At 47.8% G+C, this 21,094-nt stretch overlaps 1 protein-coding gene across 3 annotated transcripts in view; it reads left to right on the top strand.

Annotated features, from left to right (window-relative positions):
* Nucleotides 1-21,094, top strand: part of IL1RAP (interleukin 1 receptor accessory protein) — a 49,261-nt gene that overhangs the window by 4,930 nt on the left and 23,237 nt on the right. For all 3 annotated transcript variants that reach the window (XM_066193342.1, XM_066193343.1, XM_066193344.1), the window contains exon 2: nt 12,162-12,229. In XM_066193342.1, coding sequence (XP_066049439.1) covers nt 12,163-12,229 — 67 coding nt within the window. In that variant the 5' untranslated portion in view covers nt 12,162. The remainder of the gene's footprint in view (nt 1-12,161; nt 12,230-21,094) is intronic.

The raw sequence follows: 21,094 nt of genomic DNA, 5'->3' as shown, positions 1-21,094 counted from the left end.
CTCACAGTTTGGTTTAATCCCTCGTGTTACTGAAATAAAAGTGTAGTGGAATATCTCACTTCTCTTAGGCCTGATGCTCTTTATTTAGAGGGATGAGAGATTTTTCCCAGTATTCTGAGGAAGATTCTTAGATATTTGGTCAATTTGTGTGTAAAAGCTTGCAACACTGTGACTTAAATGTTTATCCTTGGTGCTGACAGGATGTTGTGGAGTTGTTTAACTGTATATTTGTAACAATTATGCTGCTTGGCAAGAAAGACATGTTTTCCTCTCAGAGGGAATTTTTGTTGTTTGTTTGTTGTTTTTTTTTTTTTTGCCTTTTTCTGCCTGTGAGTTGTGGTTATAGCTGCCTTTCTTTATCACTTTACTTTTTGTTTTAGATGTAAATAAAGAGCTAATTACAGTTAATCTCAGTGCAAAGGAATGAAATTTTAAAGAGTGAAAAACAACTCCCATCTGTTGGATTTGCAGTAACATTTTGGGGTTTGCCTTCTACTTGGAAGGATGCCAAAACATATCTTGCTCAATTTAAAGTTTTCTTTACACTATTTAAACTGGATTTTTAATAATTTATAAAAACAAACAGAAACGGAAATGGCTTTTCAAATTATGTTTGGTCATGTTCTTTTTGTGGTGGTTGCTAAAATGTGAACAGCTCTAACTGAAATGAGTTCAGATCCCACCACCAAATTCTATAGGAACAGGTTGAAGACCTTCTGGAAAAGCATCTATTTTTCCTACTAGTGTATTGCATTTCTCTGTTTCCTGCCTGCTGGGGCTCCATGTGCCCAACTAACCAGCCCCAAAAAGACTTGTTCCAAGGGAACTGTTCCTTAAATAGTTACTATTTAAGATAGGCTCAGAAGCCCAGTTTTTTGTGGTGGGTATGTGTTACTTTCAGCCCCATCAGCTCCACTGACTGTTGAGCTCAGGGAATTAATCCATACTTTGCACTCATTTGTTATCTTTCATCTCAGCATCTCTAAGCACTTTAGAGATATTAAGATGCACTGCTGTGGTGTGAGATGGGGAGAGGCTGTTCTAAATGTGGTTGGGGAAACAGAGGCACAGATTTCAGAAGCCTCTACTAATGCACTCAGTTCAGGGGACAGCCATTTATAAGTTCTCTAATGCCTGATCATCAGGGAGGCACTACAGTTTTTCATGCACTGCATTTGGTGATTGATGTCTGCATAGAGATTTCATGTATATTAGCTAGAAACACATATTTCTACCCTAAACTAGAGACTGTTTTAAAATCTTCAGCATTAGAGACTTAAAGGAGCCTAGCAAATGGCAGTGTAAGGAGTCCAAAATCCTAGTTATTTTTTCTCAGGTTAGTCCTGTTGCAAAAAGTAAAACCTCACCTCCCTCCCACCATAGTAACATCCAGGGCCCCACCTACGTGAATTTATTAGCAATCTGTTGACTCAATGCTCTGAGATGTGTAAAAAAAAAAAACCCACTTCATTTGTCAGTAAGAGCCATGCAAATTCACACTAATACAAATAATTGGATTTGTTCTGTTGAGAAATAGCCCCTCTTCCTTCAAGCACAGATACTTCCTAGCCCTTGTTTTTAAGAAGGGATCTGGGTAGTGGAAGGAGGATGTTGCTGCCCAGCTGGCAGGCTGCGGAGGTCTTGAGGGCACCCAGCCTCTCTGAATGAACACAGATGTGCTGCTGGATCCCAAAATGTGTTAGTCTAGCAAATTGTGCTGGTTGCATTTGAGCTTGGGTGACTGAAGGACAGAACTCAGACTCCACCGGAATAACATCCCTGTGGACTGGGATGTGATTTCCCCCATATCCATTCTCTCGAAAAAATAGCTGCAGTCTCAGTGCACTTACCTTTCTTCTCCTTCCTTATCCTCTCTCATGTGAAATTCCTCTATGTGGAATTTTGGGAGCCTGTTTAACTCTGTCTTCTTGAGAGATTTCCCACACACAGACTCCTGACCCCAGGCCACGGAGAGATGGAAATGCTTTTCTCCAGGCTCATTGTGCCTTGCTTTTCTCCTACTGCACAGGGGAGGTGTTCCTTGCATTTCAGCCCTGATGAATACTCCAGGAGGGTAATGTTTCCCCCTTATGATTTTTTTTTTGCCCCCTTATCTGATAGGTGCAATGACTCTGTAGCTGCTGACATGAAGTGTCAAAAGGCAGGAGAGAAACTCAACCTATTTGTGTTGGTTTTGCACAGCCTGACTTTTGGCGGTGATGGGGGGGCCTCTATGGGGACCTGCTGGAGGCTTCCACCTCCAGAGCCAGTCCCTGGCGGCTCTGAAAATGGACATGCTGCTGGCCAAGGCTGGGCCAGTTAGAGGTGATGGTAATGCCTCTGTGATAATGGGTTTGGGAGGAGAATCAAGACAGAGTGGGGCAGGTGCAGTTTCTCTTCCAGTCAGAGAAGAGGAGGAGGTGAGGGTGTGTGGGAAATAACATGGAGACACCAAGGTCAGTGGAGAAGGAGGGCAGGAGCTGCTCTAGGTGCCAAGACTCCTCTGCAGGCCATGGTGATGGCCATGGTGATGATCATGGTGAAGCAGCTGTGCCCCTGCAGCCCATGGGGATCCATGGGGGATGCAGAGATCCACCTGCAGCCCATGGGGATCCGTGGGGGATGCAGAGATCCACCAACAGCCCATGGGGATCCACGGGGGATGTAGAGATCCACCTGCAGCCCATGGGGATCCACGGGGGATGCAGAGATCCACCTGCAGCCCATGGGGATCCACGGGGGATGCAGAGATCCACCTGCAGCCCATGGGGATCCACGGGGGATGCAGAGATCCACCTGCAGCCCCTGGGGGAGGTGCCCATGCCACAGCAGGTGGATTCCTGGAGGAGGCTGTGATCCTGTGGGAGACCCGGTGGAGAGACAGGGCCCTGCTCCCATGCTGGAGCAGCCTGCCCTTGGAGCACTGCACCCCGTGGAAGAGTGACCCATGCTGCAGCAGTTTTGGGAGGGCTGTCTATCCATGGGAGGGATTCACGGTGCAGCAGTTTTGGGAGGACTGCTGCTCATGAGATTTGGAGCCACACTGGAGAAGTTCACGGAGAACTGTCTCCTGTGGGAGGGACCCCACAGTCTCACAGGGGAAGGATTCTCCCTGAGCAGCGGAAGAAAATCGTGGTGATAAACTGACCCAAAACCCCCCATACTCTGTCTCCCTGTGCTGTTGGTGGGAAGGAAGGAGGGGTTGGGGGAAAAAAGGTGTTTTAAGGGCTTACTTTTTTTTCTCATTATCCTCTTCTGACTCTCCTAGCAATAAATTCACTTTGTATCTCTAAGCTGAGCTTCCTTTGCCCTTGGAGTGTTTTTTCCTAGTCCTTATCTAAACTCATGAACCGTTCATTAATTTTTTCTCTCCTCTGCCCAGCTGTAGCAGGGGAGGGTGAGTGGCTTTTGTGGGTGCCTGGCATTGGGCCAGTGTCAAACCATGGCACCGACTTCCCAAAGACACTCAGTGATTACTTCCTCTCAATGCAAAGATGTGAGCCAGCCCGGGGCTGGGGTCAGCACAGATTTGAGAATATGAAGGCATCTGCTTCCTGGCACTGAAGGTGCTCAGAAATGAAAATTTCAGAGGCTTTACTGATTTTTGGCCCTTTGCAGCAGGGCTTTAGTGGATGGCAGTATTTCCTTGTGTCCCTGCACCTTGTAGCCTTTGGAAATGTCAGCAGCGCATGGATTGCCTTTTGTTTGTCATTCAGCTGCAGGAATGAATTTCATTGCCCTTGTGAGATCAATCATATTCTCCCCAAATAATTAATATTGATGACAGTCACAGCATACTGCTGCCTGCAGCTCCATCTCTGCCTTCCCACTGTGTAGGTGCTGTGGGTCACAGAGTAGACTTTCTCAAAGGAGGCTCCTGGACTTGAAATTTCAGGGTGCTCTTCTTCGAAGGTTTGAATTTCAAGCTGCATTGATGGGGCCAGTGCAGGCAGAGCCCGAGCAAGTTCCCTGTGATGGTGCAACCGAATATTTGCAGAGGGAAATGTTAGAGCCATGGGGAGCAAAAGGAATACACATCACAGAGGGGGAAGGATTGTCTCACTTTTGTTTCTCTTTTCCTCTTCTTTTTCTGTGTGAACACAGGTTTTTCTAGTCCCCTTTGCAGAATATAACTATACTATGCTGACCAGAAAGGGACAGGTATGCTCTGATAGTCACCAGGAGGACCAAGTGGATGGGTTGGGAATGTGGAGGGCTGGAAGGACCTCCTGAGAACTGCTTTTAAGTGAGGTGCTGTCTTAGGGGAGGCTGGTAGCTCCTGGGCTTTCTATTTTTATATTGCTTTAAATTGATTGATGTGTAAAGCACACTTGGGGCAGCCTGTTTGAGCTGCAGGACAGGGATTGAAGCATCTTGATGTCTTATTCCTGTTTGCTTTTACTTATAAGGTTAAATGGGATTAAATTAACATGATTAATATAAGTACCAGGTGTGGAAATGCTGTGTGGCCCAAAGTTAAAAAAGAAAAACTGACATTCTTTTACCCTTGAATATGTTGCTCATCCCAGCACACCCAGAGTCACTTGAGGAAATCATTCTCTTGTGCCTCAGGAAGAGCTGGGGCTTCCCCACTGGCAGCAGCATGGGTAAACCTGATAGTGGTGCTGGAGACATTGCAGCTGCCTGAGGAATTTGTGGCACCACAGGAAAGCAGATTCTCGGGAAGTCAAAGACAGTGATGATGTGCTCTGGAGCATAGTGGTGCTGTGAGGATTTTTGCCTGTTGTGCCCCTCTCTGGAGGAACAAGAAGGGAAGGATGTTGTCTGAATGTAGAGCAGCCATCCTGGGAGTCTGGTCCTCAAGCTCTTAGTGCTGTGAGGGGAGGAGATGAAGTGAAGGAGCAGGTATGTAGCTGCCAGCAAGGGCTTGAACTTAAGAAAAGGAACTCCTGGAGTGTGTGAGACCCTATTGCAGGTGGTGCTGAGCAGGGCTGGATGCAGCCCCTGGTGTGACAGGGGAGATGTGGACTGGGGCTGCAGGACACTGGTTGGACCAGGCTGGGCTTGCAAGGAGACACCTCCTGGAAAAGCTGCTCTGGGGTTTGAGTCCTGGGTCTATCCTGAAAAAGGCATTAAGCCCATCTGAAAACCTGCTCAAATCTGCATTGCATTCTCTGGATTTGGAGACTTGTCCTGAGCTGGCTTGGGGCTGCTGCTGTGCAATCTGTTGCAGTGTGGGTGTGCTGCTGTGTCCACTGGGGCAGTGGAACAACCTCCTAGGGAGGGTAGTAGAGCTGCTTACATCGTAAAACCATTAAAAAGGTCAGGAGGCAGAATGTATAAATTAAATGCTTGTTGTCAGATGTCTCCAAGTGTTCCATGACAGTTAATTGGAACTTTTCCAGTGATGGGGGTATCTAACTTTGGATTTCTTAAGTCTTCTCAGGTCTTTGAACCACGCTGATTGCAGATTTCTTTTTTTTTCTGTGCAAGGACTAGTTTCTCAGTTTATTTTGTGGTAGCACAATATGTGCGTGTTTCTCAGAACTCTCCCTTCACTATAACATAGCTGTCCGAAATAGAAGCATTGTGTCTGGCTTCATGGAAGATCTCAGCTCTCTTTGAAGCACAGTTGGAAGCTTTTCATTCCATGGCTATTCACACATAAAAAATAGACTATCCTAGCTGGATACCTTTTGCTTGAGCACAGAAGTGCCCTTGTAGCTTAGTGTTTGAACTGCTCGGTGGCCAGTGTGGATCCATTTGTAATCTGTGCTGTTTGATTTTATAGCTGTGGCTCTACTTGCCCCTCTCCAGCCCACTCCACAGATCTCTAGGCAATAGTCCCAGCTGCTTGTTTGACTTGTCCAGGTGTGCATATTTTGTAGAGGTGACAGAGAGCTCGTTTATTTTTCTATGTATGAAATGCAGTGTGCTCTGCCTGCTAAATTGGTGGCAGAGTATAATCAGTGGCACCCTGGACTCCAGCAGAGCAGTGTGCAAGATCTGTAGTGTTTCTGCTTTTCCAAGTGCTGACAGGACCCCAGGAGAACTGCAAAGGGAAGCAGGGGATTCCGAATTTCTTCAGGTACATTTTCAAGCGACCCCCTCCACGTGTCTCTGCATGCCTAGATTGCACTTTTTTCTTTCGAGAGGGGCAAAAAAAAAGCTTCTTCCTCTGAATACTCATTGTTAGTGTTAAATCTGCTGAGCTAAAAGGATGCCAGGACATGGTATCTAAATGCCAACAGCAAAGCACGAATTCCCTGCCTGGAAATCTCGCCTCCACGTCCCAAACATTGGCACTGGCACAGGCAAATCTTGCACTACCAAGGAAGCTCCCAGGAATGACTCACTGTGAATGAAAGTCTCCACACTTTTCTCCAAGCCTCTGAGCCTGAGGGGAGGCTGCTGCCAGCTCTGCCCTCGGGAGCTCTTGGTGCTCTTGGAAGGGCAGCCTTGCTTCTGCAATTTGTGCTGCTCCATTGAAGGAGAAATAGCTCAGGATCACCTCCCATGGTGACTCTGGAGCATCACACTGCTGAGCTTGTTCATCCCCATGTTGGGGATTTTGTAAAATGTCATTATTTAAAAGCCATCAGGCTGCAGTCTGGATGTGCAGGCAGGGAGCCAGGCAGGGGCCGTGGTGGGTGACAGGCAAATGGAGCCACCTTAGATGCCTGGTGTCATCTCCTTGGCTGGCAGTGAGCTGGCTGAGCCACTGGTTAAGAAGACTAATTCCAGATTTTCTTGTTGTGTGTTTGGTTTTGGTTTGGTATTTCTTCCCTTCAGGGTACTCAGTAGCCCTGGGTGTAAAGCTGTGTGCCAATGGCCAGGTCTGGCCAAGCAAGGCAGAAAATCCTCTGTGCTGGTGACAGGAGACACCTCTCACCAGGGCAACTTTCCATCTGACTCCCACTAGTTAATTTTTCTTTTTCCCTCTGCAAAAGCAGGTGTGTAATATCTGCTGTGATTCTAGCTGTTGAAAAGCTTTCAGGCTGCTCAAATTTCAGCATTTCCTTTGGTTCTGATGACATAAATTACTTTTGTAATAGAAACATTTCAGAACAAATTCCTTCCGGCCTGCTCTGCTGTCAGGCACGCGATGGCCTGGTGAGTGCAGCTGCCCTGGCTCAGGTGGGACTCCAGCACTGATCTTGCAGGTCCCTGCCTTAGATGTGTCACCGGTAGATGCAGTGGCTGGGTCACACTTATGGCTCCTGTGATATCCCTGATTGCAGGGCAGGCTTCAGCTCTATTTGATTCCTGCTGAAATATGCCTGGCTGTTCGGGAGCTGCTGCCAAGACAGATCGGGCTCCCTGCCCTCAGGAGAGATGTGAATGTTTTTTCTGAGGACAGCATTGGGGGCCCTCTGGTCAATGTGCCTGTGTTTGAAGTGATGAGTGTGGCGTAGCATGCACGAGAGCAGGGAGAGCGCTGCGAGCTGCTTTTGGTGCTCATCATCAAACTGCTGCTGGATTCCTCCCTGCTCTGTTCCTGGGAGCTGTCTGGGGATGAAAATTGTGATGAATGTGGTTATTCCTCCTGGGGAGTAAAGGCTGGACTTCCCAAACGCATGGCCTGTCTTTCTGCCCAGGGCTCACATTCTGCTCCTCGGGAGGGCTGTCCCTGGGACTGACCAGCTCTCCAGAGGAGGGGCTCCCCTTTGGGCAGGGCAGAGTGGGACCATGGACACCACAGCCAAGGGCAGTGCCCACATGGCGTCTGGAGGAGACGCAGGGTCAGAGAGACACTGTGCAAACCCTGGCTGAGTGGCACCAAGATGGTTTATGCTACAATAATTCCTCCTTTTGTCTGACTTACTCCTGCACATACTGAAAAGCAAAAGTGTTTCCTGGAGGGCTGAAGGGCCTTGTCCCATTTTCCATTAGTGTCTTTGCTGTTACTTTTCTGCAGCTGCTTTTTCAGGCTTCCCTTTGTCTGCCTTTTGGATTCTTTGAATTTACTTGAACTGCGCATCTATTTTTCCCCATAAGAAAACCCAGCAAACCCATCGAGCAGCCTTCTCCAGTGCTGCTGTGTGCTGGTGCAGGGACCCAGGGCTTGTGGGCATGCTGTGACTGGGAGCAGAGGGCTGTGCCCCTTTCCTAAGCACCAGCTCTGCTTTGCAGCCCATCAGTCAACCTTCATCTCCCAGTCCATGTGGCACAGAACCAAAGCATTTCCTGAGCTAGCCCACTCTGGATTTTGCCAGCCTTCCTGTGTCTGCATCCCATTTTTTTGGGCTCTCAAATTCTTTTGAGTTGGGACAGAATTACAGGAAGAAAATAGTATGTAAAACCTGCTTTGGCTGAAATTATTTATTTCCTCTTTCAGAAACTGCTTTTTTTTTATATTCCCTTTCAGTCAGAGCACTTAGGGACAAGGTTCTGAAGGCTGTTTTTGTTCTGTAGGCCGTAATGTGACTTCTCAGTGAAAAGCAAAAAACCTATCAGCTCTCCCCAGAGGCCTGCGCTTAGGAGGGACAAAGGCATTTTTCTTGGAAAATGCAGCATTGTTCTGTAGAATTGGTACAGTGTCTTTGAAAATAGGTGTGCAGTAGTTACTTTGAGTGCAGTTCTCTTCGTTAATTACTTGACATCTGTCTTTGGTTTTATAATTGCTTGGAAAATACGTGGGCTTTACGGGGTCCATGCTGCTGAAGGCGGGAAGGAATGATGCCTTGCTGAGGTCTCTTTGGCAAGGGTGTTTTATTAAAATAAAAGGTGTTTTACATCAAAATATTCTTTTTTTTTTTTTTTTTAAATAAAGGCTACTTGTGACCAGTGTTGAAGTAAAATCAAACCTTGCCACCCCTTTGATGTTAAGAGCATGAGCCACTTCCATGACTGTCCTTCCCCCCACACCACTTTTCTTTGCTCCTCAGTAGACAGAAGGTGAAAGTTTGAAGAAAAAAGTGCTTGGGAAGGAAAAGGGAACAATTTCTGATTTGAAACAAAGTGAACATTCCAAGTTAAGTTCCTTAAAAAACTTCTAGCAAGGGCTGTGATGGATCATTTTCCCTAACCGCTTCATGAATTATTATTAAAATGTTAATTTATGGAGACACTGAGAACACCTCAGAGTATATTGGTCTCGTGAGAAGTTCCTGGAGTGCTGAGGATGTATCAGAGCTCTCCAGCTGCCTTCTGGCTGCTCTGATTGCCTGCTTTCTAGCTGAGGTGTGATTTCTGAGCTGGTAAGCTCTCCTGCTCACTGATTTTATTCCTGGCTCCCTTTAGAATTTCCTTTTATTTTTATTTGCACTGGGTGCATGCATTTGGGTGAAGTCTTCTGCTGCAGCCTGGGTTTGCACTCCCTGGCCTCTGGCTCATTCAGTTGGCAGCCACAGAAACTGGTGTTTTGGTGCAGTTCTACAGAATTGCACAAGAAGTTCATCAGACACCACTGGAATTGCATCATGGGCAGGAAAAATGGCAACATGCTCTCTCCTGTCACGAAACACAGAAGCAGGTTGCTGGGAAAGGTTGAGAAAACTCTTCTGTTCCTGGCAAGACCAGGGTGGGTTGTAGTCCTGTGGTGTCAGGTTCTTAAGGACATTGCAAAACCCACCCCTCTCTGCAACAGGATTCTCCTGTGTCACCACAGGACTGCTGTGGAAAGACCTTTTTATTTGGGGAATATCACAGGTTTGGGGCTATTTGGTTTTTGAGGGGTTTTTTGAGTAATTGTGTGCCACAGGAATGGAGCTGGGCTGGCAAATGCCGGCATGCTCAGGGCACCCAGGAAGTTGTGATGCCTCCCCTTGACCAGCCCTTGACTCTCTGCGTGTCCCTTCCACAGCCCCTTGCATTTTGTGTAGGGTGGGAGCAGCCAGGCTGTGGTCAGCTGTGTCCCTTTTCTGTAATGGAGAAGTTGCTGTAATCTGACAGGCTCTGTGTCCCTCTGTCTCCACTGATAAGATCTCTGGAAAGCCTGGAATGAACCAGAAGTAAATCACTCTGCATGTCAGGCTTCTGATTTTATAGCTGGGTAGAGCAAGAAAGAAAGGATTTTCCTACTAGTAGGCAGAGCATGGAAATCTTGGATACCTTGCTCATGGGAACAGAGACCTGGTGTCTCTGTGAGACAGTTGAAAGGAGCATGTTCCTGTGAGCATAGCTAATGGATGTAAATATTAGCTCGCTGCAGAGTTCGTGTATCACCAAGTGAAATGTAGTAGTTTATTTTGGCCTCAGGCCACGCAAATGGCCTTGCTCAATACAAGGCAAACTCATCCAAAGTCTGTAGTTGTTCCTGCTTGCTTCAGGGCTGAATTCAGTCTGATTTGCAGGAGAGAAATGCAGGAGAGAGTCACTGGAAAATAAGGGTGAGTTAGGCACGCTGTGCATTTAGTTAATGACAAATGGAGAGGGAACCATGAGGGATCTTCATTATGGGAATGATTCCCCGCCACTGTTTACACCCCCTCTCTTCAAGCATCTCAATTACCAAAAGTTCCTAAATTCCTACCAAAAGTGCAGCACGTTGGATCTCTCTGTCCAATCTGAAGGCATAAAGATGTTTTATCTTTCTTCAGCATTTCCAAGGGGTAGGTGTACTTAATGTTGTTTCTTCCCTATGGAGTCTCAAGTAACATTGGAAGCTGGTTGTAGGTGGCAATAGAGAGGGGTTTGATGAGCAGCTGGCATTTCAATTTGGAGGAAGGTGGTAGGGGATGATCAGCCCTCTCAGCTGGACTCCAGGGAAAAGAAACAAAACTCACTTTCTTCCTTGCTTCTTGACCATTTTTGAAAGCCTGATGGCTTCAGAGGCAGTGTGAAGCCCTTTCCATGGACTGTGCAGGGAAGAACAGGCGTGCTTCAGATTTCCTTTGTCTCTTTGAGATGAGCCCAGCAGAGGGAAGGCATCGCACAAAGGCTTTTCAGATGTAAGCGCTGAAAAGGAAGGATTCAATATCCGCTGCTGGGTTTTGAGTAGTGCAGTTCACGTGTCACATTCTTGTTAATCTCTGCAATCTGTGCAATCTTAGGTGTTCTCTGCTTATGTGCAAAGCCCTTCTGTGTACTGCATATATTCTGGACAGGTTTGTGAGGGACATGTTTAAGGGAGCTCTGTGGCTTCTCCCCCCACACTTTTACTGCACCCTGATGGAGCAGGTTTCTCTGTCATCTCATGAGCACATTCCTGACAGTATCACCATGCTCATTACTGCATCTGCCTGGCAGAGCTGAAATGCTTTGATGAAGTTCAGCCTTTTAACCATCTCTTCTCCCTTTGTGATCTGACAGCACCCAGGAATATCAAATGTGACCTTAACCCCTTTAATGAGAGCATCTAGTAGATGTCAGTTTTCATGACTACCAGCTCATAAATTGCATCCTGAAAAACCTAGAAACAGAGGGAAATTTAATTCCAGTGAGTGAGCAGCTCTGAGAGCCAAATGCCAGATACTGGAGCGGGCAGCCAGTGAAACTCTGGCAGTGTACATTTATCTCAAATTACAGAAAATTGTGTTCTGTAGCGGGAATGGAAAAGTTTGGGATTGTTTTTTGCTTATCACTGCTGCTTAGAAAGTATAAGCCTTTGTTTAGATCATTTCTGAAAAGTGTACAAACCTGGTGCTTGTTTGCTCCTGTGAGTTCCAAGGAGAATTTGACTGGGAAGAGCTGGTGAGGCCCTGTCTTGCCCCCACTGCCTGCAGGAGCAGGCTGAGGCAGGCTCTGGCAGCCAGCCCCTTTGCAGGTGACTGGCAGCAGACCTTGCCAGTTGGGGCTGCTCTGGTGTGACTGTCCTGTCAAAGTGTCTAACCTGCGTTCAGTGCAGATGTGCCGCACCCACCCCAAGTGCTCTCTGCACTTGTTCTTAGAGGTGAGCAGAAGGAGGTCTTGGCAAAGGACCTTCTTTTGGGAGTCAAAGCTTGGGATCTATAGCTTGAAAACATCCATTTGACTCCTTGTGCTCCCTGATACAGACTATCCTGGTGACTGAAGTCACTGAGCTGGGCTGTCCTCTTCAGAGCCATCCCCTCCCAGGCTTGGCAGGCTGCCTGCAGGCAGAGCCACACTGCTGTGAGAGAGTTGTTCTTAAGGAATCTTAATGAAATAACACAGGGATGTGCCAGAATTAAAGGATCACTGGGTGGAGGGAGGGGTAAACACATCTACTCAGAGTTTAGAAATGGCCTGCAGTGATAAAACAGTGTCAAATAACCAGGTTTGTGTGCTTTGTCTCCCAGGATGAAGATGGTCAGTGTCCTGCTGGTTTCACTCTGGCTGTCCATGGTCACCCTTGGCAGAGGCTCAGGTAAGGATGTGGCATGTGGTGGACCTGCCCACTTACTGTGCAGAGAAGAAAACTGTCTGCAGCGAGTTTTGAGCGTTTACATACAGTATTTCTGGATTTAATGGATGTGTGTAAAATACTTAAGCAAAATGCATGAACACAGTGCTAGTTCTGGAGGGGTGTTGTACAGTGCTCTGTGTAGAGATGACCAGTGTGGTGTGAACAGGTGCATTAGCAAATAGCAACAGCACCTTGACCTAAAAGTGTTTTGCAAACTCAAGCTATCCCCTTTGTCAGTAGCATTATTGCTACTGTGAGCAATAAGGGGTGAATCCAGGCTTGGCCCATGGAGCTGCCTTGTCACTGAGTTGCAGGAAGGACCCAGGCTTGAACCTGAACTCTACTATCCCTGGTTGGATCCGGGGGAGGGGGGGGGGGGGGGGGGGGGGGGGACGACTGAGATTCAGCTCTCCAATTCTGACTCATGCCTCAGCAATGCAAGGGGAGAAGGGAACTTCTAGAGTAAGAGGAGCTCTGATACCCGTCTCACTGAGTCACTTTCCTGACAGGAAATATGTTGTCATGCTCGCAGCTCCTCTGGCACTCGTTCAGCCCAGCTCTTGTGAAGAGGCAGATTGTGCATGTCTCGGCTCCGGACTTCCTATTTGGGGGTGGAAGGAGACAGCACGATTTGCAGGAGGCAAGTGGAAAGGGGGATGGGGAAAGAACAGGAGCTGGTTTTATGGGGGGAAACATTCAGAAATAAGGGCTGTGCAGGGGTTTGACGAGTCCCCCTCTGAACTCTTGTCCCTCTGCAATGCTGGCAAACAAGCAGTTACAATCCACCCTGAGCAGATGAACAGCTCTTCTGTCATTCTCTCTTGGACCACACTGAATTAGTGTGGGCCAGATTCACAACGTGCACTTCAGCAAGGTTCATCTCAGTGCAGTGTTCATGGCAGAGGCTGAAGCCTGGGAGGTTTTTCTCCTTGGGCTGCCCAAGAGCTGCAGGCACTCACAGTAGGCTGTGATCTTTAGCAGGGGATGTCCCATCCTGGCTAACAGGGGCTCGGTGGAGGTGGTGAACAAAGGAGAAACAGCAAAGGAGGAAGAACACACGGCCTGGGTCTCCACTAAGCCCTAAGTAGCAGGAGTGTGTGGGGAAGGAGGGACCCAGCGACATGGATCTCAGCTGCTGGCTGGGAAAATCCCTGCTTTGCCTGTGCTTCTGGACGAGCTGTTCTGCTCTCCACCAACGCAACATCCTCCTCCTGCTGAGGCAGCATTACAACACCCCACGTGCAGTCATCTTGGGCTTTTGCAGAAAGGGGAGGTAGGTGCAATTGAATCAGGATTGCCCAGGAAATGTTAGAGCAGCTCTAAAAGCTGACGCAGTCGGCTGGGAAGAAGCTGATTTCAGTCAGGTGAAATGAGCACCCTGGCATTTGGGTCACACAGGCTCGTGCCAATTGATCTGGCAGAACCAGAACTCTCCATGCATGTCTGCAGGACATTTAGTACTTTTAAAATATTTCTCCGTTAGCAGAGATTTGCTGTACAGGGTGGCCAGAACCCTTCTAGAGTGCAGCAGGAGTGTAAGTCGAGGGCTGATACATTAGACACGTGATCAGTTAAAATACACTTCTCCTGCAAATCCACTGCATTTAATTTCCTGCAGGTCTGTGGGTGTCAGACACACTTTTCAGTTCAAAGCTTCCTTTTTGTGCCATAGACTTCATAAACCGGTTTGGGCTGTCAGAATGTCCTTTGTTATTCACAATGGGCTTGGATGGCTGTTTGTACTTGGATGGAGGGGCAGCCGTCTGTGCAGCCCTCTGTTTCACTGCAGGGTTTCCTGGGACTGGCACCAAAAGGACATTGGAGCTCGTTTCACCCTTGCGAAGTCATAAATACAGAGCAGTATGGGAGACTAGCCTTGTTCTGGAAATGTTACAGCATTTGGGCTTGCTTTTCCTTCTTGAAGCAGGGCATGTAGGCAGGGGGAGCAGAGCTGAGCTTATCTGGAATGAATGCAGAAGGGCTGTGCACATTCTACAGCTGCCCTGGTGGTCACCTAACATCACGCAGGGCCTTGGAGACAGGTAGCTCTCACTGGGGAACCTGGATCCTGGGATATTTAACATGTGTGACTTGGTAGGGATTTGTCTGTTCAACTGAGTCTTTTTCTGTGCTTTGACTATTAGGTCATGTAATGCTGTATTGTTGGGACCAGCTCTCTCTCCAGCCCAGGCTGGACTGAGGAAGGTTGGAGGAAGGAACAGGAGTCTTGTTGTGGTTTGCTGCCACTTTCCCTGCCTCTGCCATCCATCCCAGTGGAGCAGTCTGGTCAGCAATACTGACCAGGGACTGCCCAAGCCAGGGGTACTAGCTCTGCTGAGTCCCAAGCTCTGTGATCTTACAGAGGAGGTGAGAAGCCAACACTTGCTAAATTTCAGCTCTAAAATACCAGCACTGCTCTGGCTGCAAGTGGCCTTTTCATCCAGTTGAGCCACTGTGGCTGTCAGTCTCTCTGGCAGTGTGTCAGAAAGCTTTAGCATTATGCTTCACCCGGCTTCCTACTGGAGAGGCAAACCCACAAACTTTATTTCCCCTCCAGATTTTTCCTACAGCACCATGGCTCTAAACATCTGTTCTCTGGGCTCTGCTGTTTCTGCTGCGTATGGAGGCTGGTGCTGAAACAAAATCAGTTGCTGAAAGTGAGGTGCAAGCTGTACGAGGGGAGAAATGTGATCTGAGTAGTGTAGAGTAAAAGGCGTAGAACCTGAGACTGGATTGATGCCTGAGTCTTCTGTTGGCTCACGCTGAACGTGTGGGCAAATCTTTTCCTAGCCTTGAGATTATACATGATCGTCAGGGCTCGGGTTTGAATTCCTCACGTGTGACCTTTTGGGTCAGTGTTTGCAGTGGTATTCAAGGTCTTCTGCTTTCCTTGCCTAGCTAAGCCATCCTTAAGATGGAGCTCATGTTGTAGGATGCTTAATGAACCCAGATGTTCTGATAGCCAGGGAAGGATAACAAAAACTGATGGACCCAGGTCTGGTCATACAATAGTTTCTTTGGCACTACTGAAGTCTTATAAATATACACTGGCTTGAAAGAGATGAAAAGCCAGTTGGACAAAGAACATAACAGTCAGTATGAATACAGAATAATGCTATCTTCTTGTTTCTGAAAAAAGCTGGCCAGTGTTAGATACCAACTTATAAATAAGATGTAGCTGTAATTGTGCTTCTTGTTCTATTTTTTTTCTCTCTGCTAACCAGGCTGCTCCCTCACCCTCCGAGAGTTCTGAGCTTTTGCAGGGTGAGGGCTGGGGAGATGACCATGGTTGGAAGTATTTTCTTAGGGAATTGCAAAGGCAGAAGAATATTGCTGCCAGGAGAGGAGGAGCAGCCTCATGCTGATTATCTAATGGACCCATGTAGTGTGAGCAGGTACCTGCTGTGCATAAATAGCCCTTTGGTGGGGGGAATCATCACGTTTGTATAGGAGGTGCGTCTGTAGCTCCCCTGGGGGCTATCACACAGGCTGTGTGGTAGGATGAGCCCAGGACTGGGCCAGAATGATACCCCAGCATGGCAGGTAATGGCTGGAAGGCAGCCAGGAGCTTCTCTCCTGGGAGCTTTATTTCAGGCTTTGCTGTTATTTCCTGGATTGTGAACATGTCTATTTACACTCCCCCATATCAGAGGCTTTCAGCTAGTTTGGTTTTGTCTGCTCTGAAGTTGGCTCCAAAGTGCCAGATGTCACCAATGCTTCTGGGTTCAGGTGGTGGCTGGAGCAGTGGAGTTCTGACTGCAGTGAGAAAGAAACAGAGGTCTGGCTCCAGAGGTCAGAGCCACTGCCTGCACTGTCTCTCCCCAGTGCTGAACTACACTGTGTGTCTCTCTCATGCTTAGCAGAGAGGCAGAACAGTTACTTTTGGCCAGGGGAAAATTTCAGATTAATAAATTACTATCTGTAAAACACTTTGAAGATGGAAAGCCCTGTGCAGCTCCTCAGGATTATTACTGTATGGCACTTATTCTACTGACAGGGTTCCAGTGGCCGTATTTTCCTTATGATTTGTGACAGCCCCAGAAGCTGAGAAGCTTATTTTAGTGTGTAAAGTCAAAAGAAAAATAGATTAAACTGCATTATTGTTTTCTAAAGAGACTAAATCCCTCCCCCACCATCATCTCCTGGGATTTCCTGACTTCCTCCTACTCTTCCAATCTCAGCTTCTTGCTGTCCTAATTTAGGATGTGATTTTATAACCATCCATACCCATCTGTGAGCTTCTGTGGTTGTAGAAGTTTATGGCACTTGGGGGCATGAAGTCATTTGACACTGAGGGTGTTGAGAGGAGCACAGCCCTGGAGTGGATGGAGATAAAACCCGTGGAGCAGAGCTGACCTGGGTGCAGACATGTGCCTGCAGCCGCCAGCCTCCCTCCACACTGGCCAGAGCAGTGCCTGCCGAGGAGATAAAACCTCACAAATCTCACGTCTGCTTCTTGTCAGCTGAGGAAATGGGTTGTGAGGGGTGAGCTCTGTGCTGGCGTCATCATGGTGTGACCTATCTGCAAAGAAGTGCAGGAATGTGTGGAGGAAAGCAGCCCTTTTTGGGTGTGTTGCTGATATGGTATTGAACAGTCACTTTTGCTCCTCTGTGTGTATGAGATAGGGCAATCAGGGAGCTGTCATGTCCCCTCCCGCAGCTGCAGAGTTGTGGGAGACGTTTTGTGGCACCCAGGTGACTCAGATGGACTCTCGGACCCTTACAGTGCATTTTACTGCCTGCTGGGTTAGTTCAGCTCCCATCCTTGTCTGAGGACAACCACTGCAGCATCTTTATAATGCAGACATCCCTGTGAGGTGGACAGGGAAGAATTGCTGACTGTATTTTAAAGCAGGCAACAGAGCACCTGGCTAAGTGCAGTAACTGGTCTGCATGGGTTTAGCTAAGCAAGGCTGTTGGCAGAGCCAGGAGTTTAGCCTGGACCTTGTCATGTCCCAGTGTGGTGTCCCAGGCACACAAGAGTCCCTGCCAGCTTAAGCACAGCTCAGCAGTGATACTGATCAGGTCATGCTGCATCTCCTACAGATGACTTTGCAATGGGGTGTTCCATTTCCTGTACCTCTCCTCTTCCTATGCTGCTCTGCTTTTTCACGCAAAAAATTTTCTCAATGAACTGGGATGGAAAGTAGCTGTTTGCTCTTCTTCTGCTTCAGGGAAGCAGTTCATGCCCTTACCTTTATCGTTTTGATCTCAGATTTAAAGAAAGCCTGCAGAAAAATATGTCAAGCTTGCTAGAGAAATCTGAATATATTTTTTTTTTGGCCCAGTTGCTGGAGGTAACCAAAATACTCTGCCACATGCAGTAAACAGCTTTATGCACAGATAGAGAGTGAAGTCACAGAGCTCACTGTGGAGGAGTTCTAAGAGACACAAATAACGACTACCCCATGTTACAGGCTGTGCTTGATGAGATAAGGCAATTCAGAGTCAGAAGCTTTGGACTCCATTACAGAATCATAATTTTTTGGATGTCTTGCTTTGGCTGCTTCCTTCAAGTCAACAGAAGTTTATGCAGTCAGCTTGTTTTTCATTACTTTGGTAGAGGCAGGTTTTCACACCTGTTTAAATTAGACATTCAGGGTCTAAAGGTAACCAACCACAAGGTACAAGTGCTTTTCGAAACAAGAGCCATTCTGCAACAGAAAGTCCTTTTCCTTCTTCTTTTCTCAGCTGCCCTACCCATTCAAATGATAAAAGCACCTGTGGAGAGAGAGAGACTCCATCCTAGAGTGCAGCATCTAGATGAGAGGCTTCTGTGGCAGCATCACAGTTCAGTGGCAGCACAGGATGAGTATTATGAAACTGGGGAGAAGTGTTAAACCATGTCACCAATGCCATTACAGCAGAACTACATGGATGGGGTTGGGCTGTGTAGGAAATTTGTGCCAGGACTTTTTCCACCTCCTTGCTTTACTGGAGAGGCTGTGGGAGGAAGGCAGTGAGGTTATGAGAGGCCTCTTTGGATGTGTTTCCACTGGAAGTGAGATTATAAATTTCTGCAGAGTTGGCACAGCTTCCAGGCTGAGCCTCCAAGGCAGCATTCAGCTACAACCAGTTTTTAGGTGTTCTGTGGCCACCATCATTGCTGCAGAAGTAGTGAGAGCAAATGGTGAGAGCCAGCTGATCTTGGCTGGGCCTCACCCAACTTCTGCGTCATCCACACCCATCTCAGCATGTTTTGGTTTGTGCCTCTTCTCCCAGTTAAGGGCAGAGCTTCTCATCAGTTTTGTTCCGTGCTTCTCTCCCTCTGCCCTGTTGCATGGTCAGAGAACACAGCTGGGGAGCAGGGGATGGTCTCATGCTGGGTGGAAAAGGAAGAATGCAGACTCAGTGGGGAGAATGGGTGCTCCTGGCGCTGGCATAAATGGGAGATGCAACCATGTGTGGTGCTGGCCACAGCTGGTGCCTCCTGTGCTCCCAGCACAGCTCCTCCATTCAGCCTGGCTTCCTCTGCTTTATTCTCACTGACTGAGCCTGGAAGATGGTGGTGAGGATTTTTTTTAAGGTAGTAATGATTAATTCTGGCTTAATTGCTTTGTGTGATCAGCTTTTTCTGCCTTATCGATGCTGATTCGTGCATCACGATAACGGTCTGGCCTCGCTGTGCCCGCTGGGTAGAGGCTGACTCATACCAGCTTTGCTTTAAGGTAATGCAGCAGGGACAGATAAAGAAAGTAGAAGCTATTGAGAAATGGCTTGACAGCCCCCAAAAGCCAACTGTGTCCTGGGTCAGAGCAAAAGAAGTGTGGCCAGGAGGTCAAGGGAGCTGATTCTGCCCCTCTGCTCTGCTCTGCTCTGGTGAGACCCCACCTGCAGTGGTGTTCAGCTCTGGGGGCCCCAGCATACAAAGGACATGAATCAGTTGGAGTGAGTCCAGAGGAGAGTACGAAGTTGATCAGAGCCGGAGCACCTCTCCTGTGAAGACAGGCTGAGAGAGTTGGGGCCCCTCAGCCTGGAAAAGAAAAGGCTCTGAGGAGACCTTAGAGCCCTTCCAGTACAGAAAGCTGCAGAAGGACTTCTCACAAGGGTGTGTAGTGATGGGACAAGGGAGGATGGCTTTAAGCTTAGGGAGGGTAGGTTTAAATTTGTTATTAGGAAGAAATTCTTTGCTATAAGGGTGGTGAATACTGGAACAGGATACCTGGAAAAGCGGTGGATGACCTATCCCTGGAAGAGTTCAAGGCCAGGTAAAATGAGTCCTTAAGAAATGTGGTCTAGAGGGAGATGTCCCTGCACTCATAGCGAGGGTGTTGGAACTGGGTGATTTTTAAGGTTCCTTCCAACCCAAATCATCCTATGATAGTACAGCCCCACCTGATGGTGCAGCTGAAGTGTGAGGAACAGGGATCATTCAGCTGGCAGCACTGACAGCTTTGTGTCCTGCTGCCACTGCATGGTCCCAGTCTGCATGCAAGGCAGGCCCCTCAAGGCACACAAAAGCAAGGTGGGCATCCTTATCCTCACCCTTCTGCCCTGCCTGCACTTTGTCTTCCAGTTCTGCAGATGGGTGTTTCCTTCTACCATGCAACCTCCCTCTAGCCTGTATGGTCCTCACCCGTGTTCCTAAGCAGGGCTGTGCAAACAGGACCATTTCTTGCCTTTTTCCTGCATGCATTGTCTGTCCCAGGTAGGTGTTACGGTCACAGGCTGCCAGGCTGTGTAATTGCAGAGCATTCAGCAGTAAGAGGGGTCAGGGGATCTGCAGTGCTCTTGATTGGTGCTGAGAACAAAGTGGCTTCTTTCAAAACCGTTTTGCAGAGGCATTTCTAGGAAGGTGCATTTGTGGGATGGTGTATTTTTAGAGAATTTTACTGTGTCCCTCAGGTGTGTGCGTAGTGCTCCATTTGCTGAAGCATGGAACAGATGTGGAGTTGGCTATAGCTCCATTCCTCACTGGTTTCCATTTGTTAGGGAACCTCTGGAGTCGCAGCATGAATACTGATACCACTTGATTAATCAAGGAGCTGCTCTTAACTCCAGCTGCTTTGTGCAGGAAACGTTTCAAGAGAGAAGAAACTCACTTCGGAGGCTTAACCAGTGAAAACAAGTGTGAATTACTACAAATGGGCACAGCACCACAGAAGTTACTGCTGTTTCTCACAATTAGAACTGGGTCCTTGCATCTTCTTTCTGCAGTGCTCCCTCAAATATTGTTGCTGGGATCAGGAAATATCAATGTGTCTGTGTAGATAGATATATATATATATATTTTTCATAGTAGGACTGCTTTATGCCAATGAAGGTTTAGTCATGCCATTTTTTTTCCAGGCTGTCTGCAGTTTAGACTGACACACAAGTAGTTGCATGCTGATGTTAGCAGCAAACAGGCTCTGAATATCCAGCAGAGCTTAAAACAGTGGAAGGAGCACAAAATGTTGTGGGGAGCTGTTGGATGCAATTAAAATTATAGCAATAATAATGTGGGTTTCCCTTCTACTTAATGGATGTGTGTGGACACGTTGCCCCATCTGCTGGGCTCTGCTGCAGAAGTGCCACCACAGTAAAGGATGCTGTTGTCACAGGGAGAAGAGCACCACCACAGCTGAGGAGGAGGAGGCTCACAGAGGTGTGTGTGAGGGGTGCCCTGCAGTTCTCACACATTATATCAGGCAGAGCCTGGCTATCTTGGGAGTAAAACACCCCAAACTATAGAAATAGCAATGTAACTGTCAGCATGGCACAGGGAAGAGGGAAGCTGTGCAAAGCACCATGATTTCTATCCTCGGTGTTTTATGAGTTAAGGACATTTTGCTGCAGCCTGTGGTGTTCCTGCCATCTCTGAGTGATGGGTCATGGCAGTACTTC

Source organism: Chamaea fasciata, unplaced genomic scaffold (assembly GCF_029207755.1).
Source record: "Chamaea fasciata isolate MVZ Bird 193981 ecotype frontalis unplaced genomic scaffold, bChaFas1.0.hap1 SCAF_11, whole genome shotgun sequence".
NCBI lineage: Eukaryota > Metazoa > Chordata > Aves > Passeriformes > Sylviidae > Chamaea > Chamaea fasciata.
The sequence above is the reverse complement of the archived record's forward strand: the minus strand, read 5'-3'. Positions and strand labels throughout refer to the sequence as shown.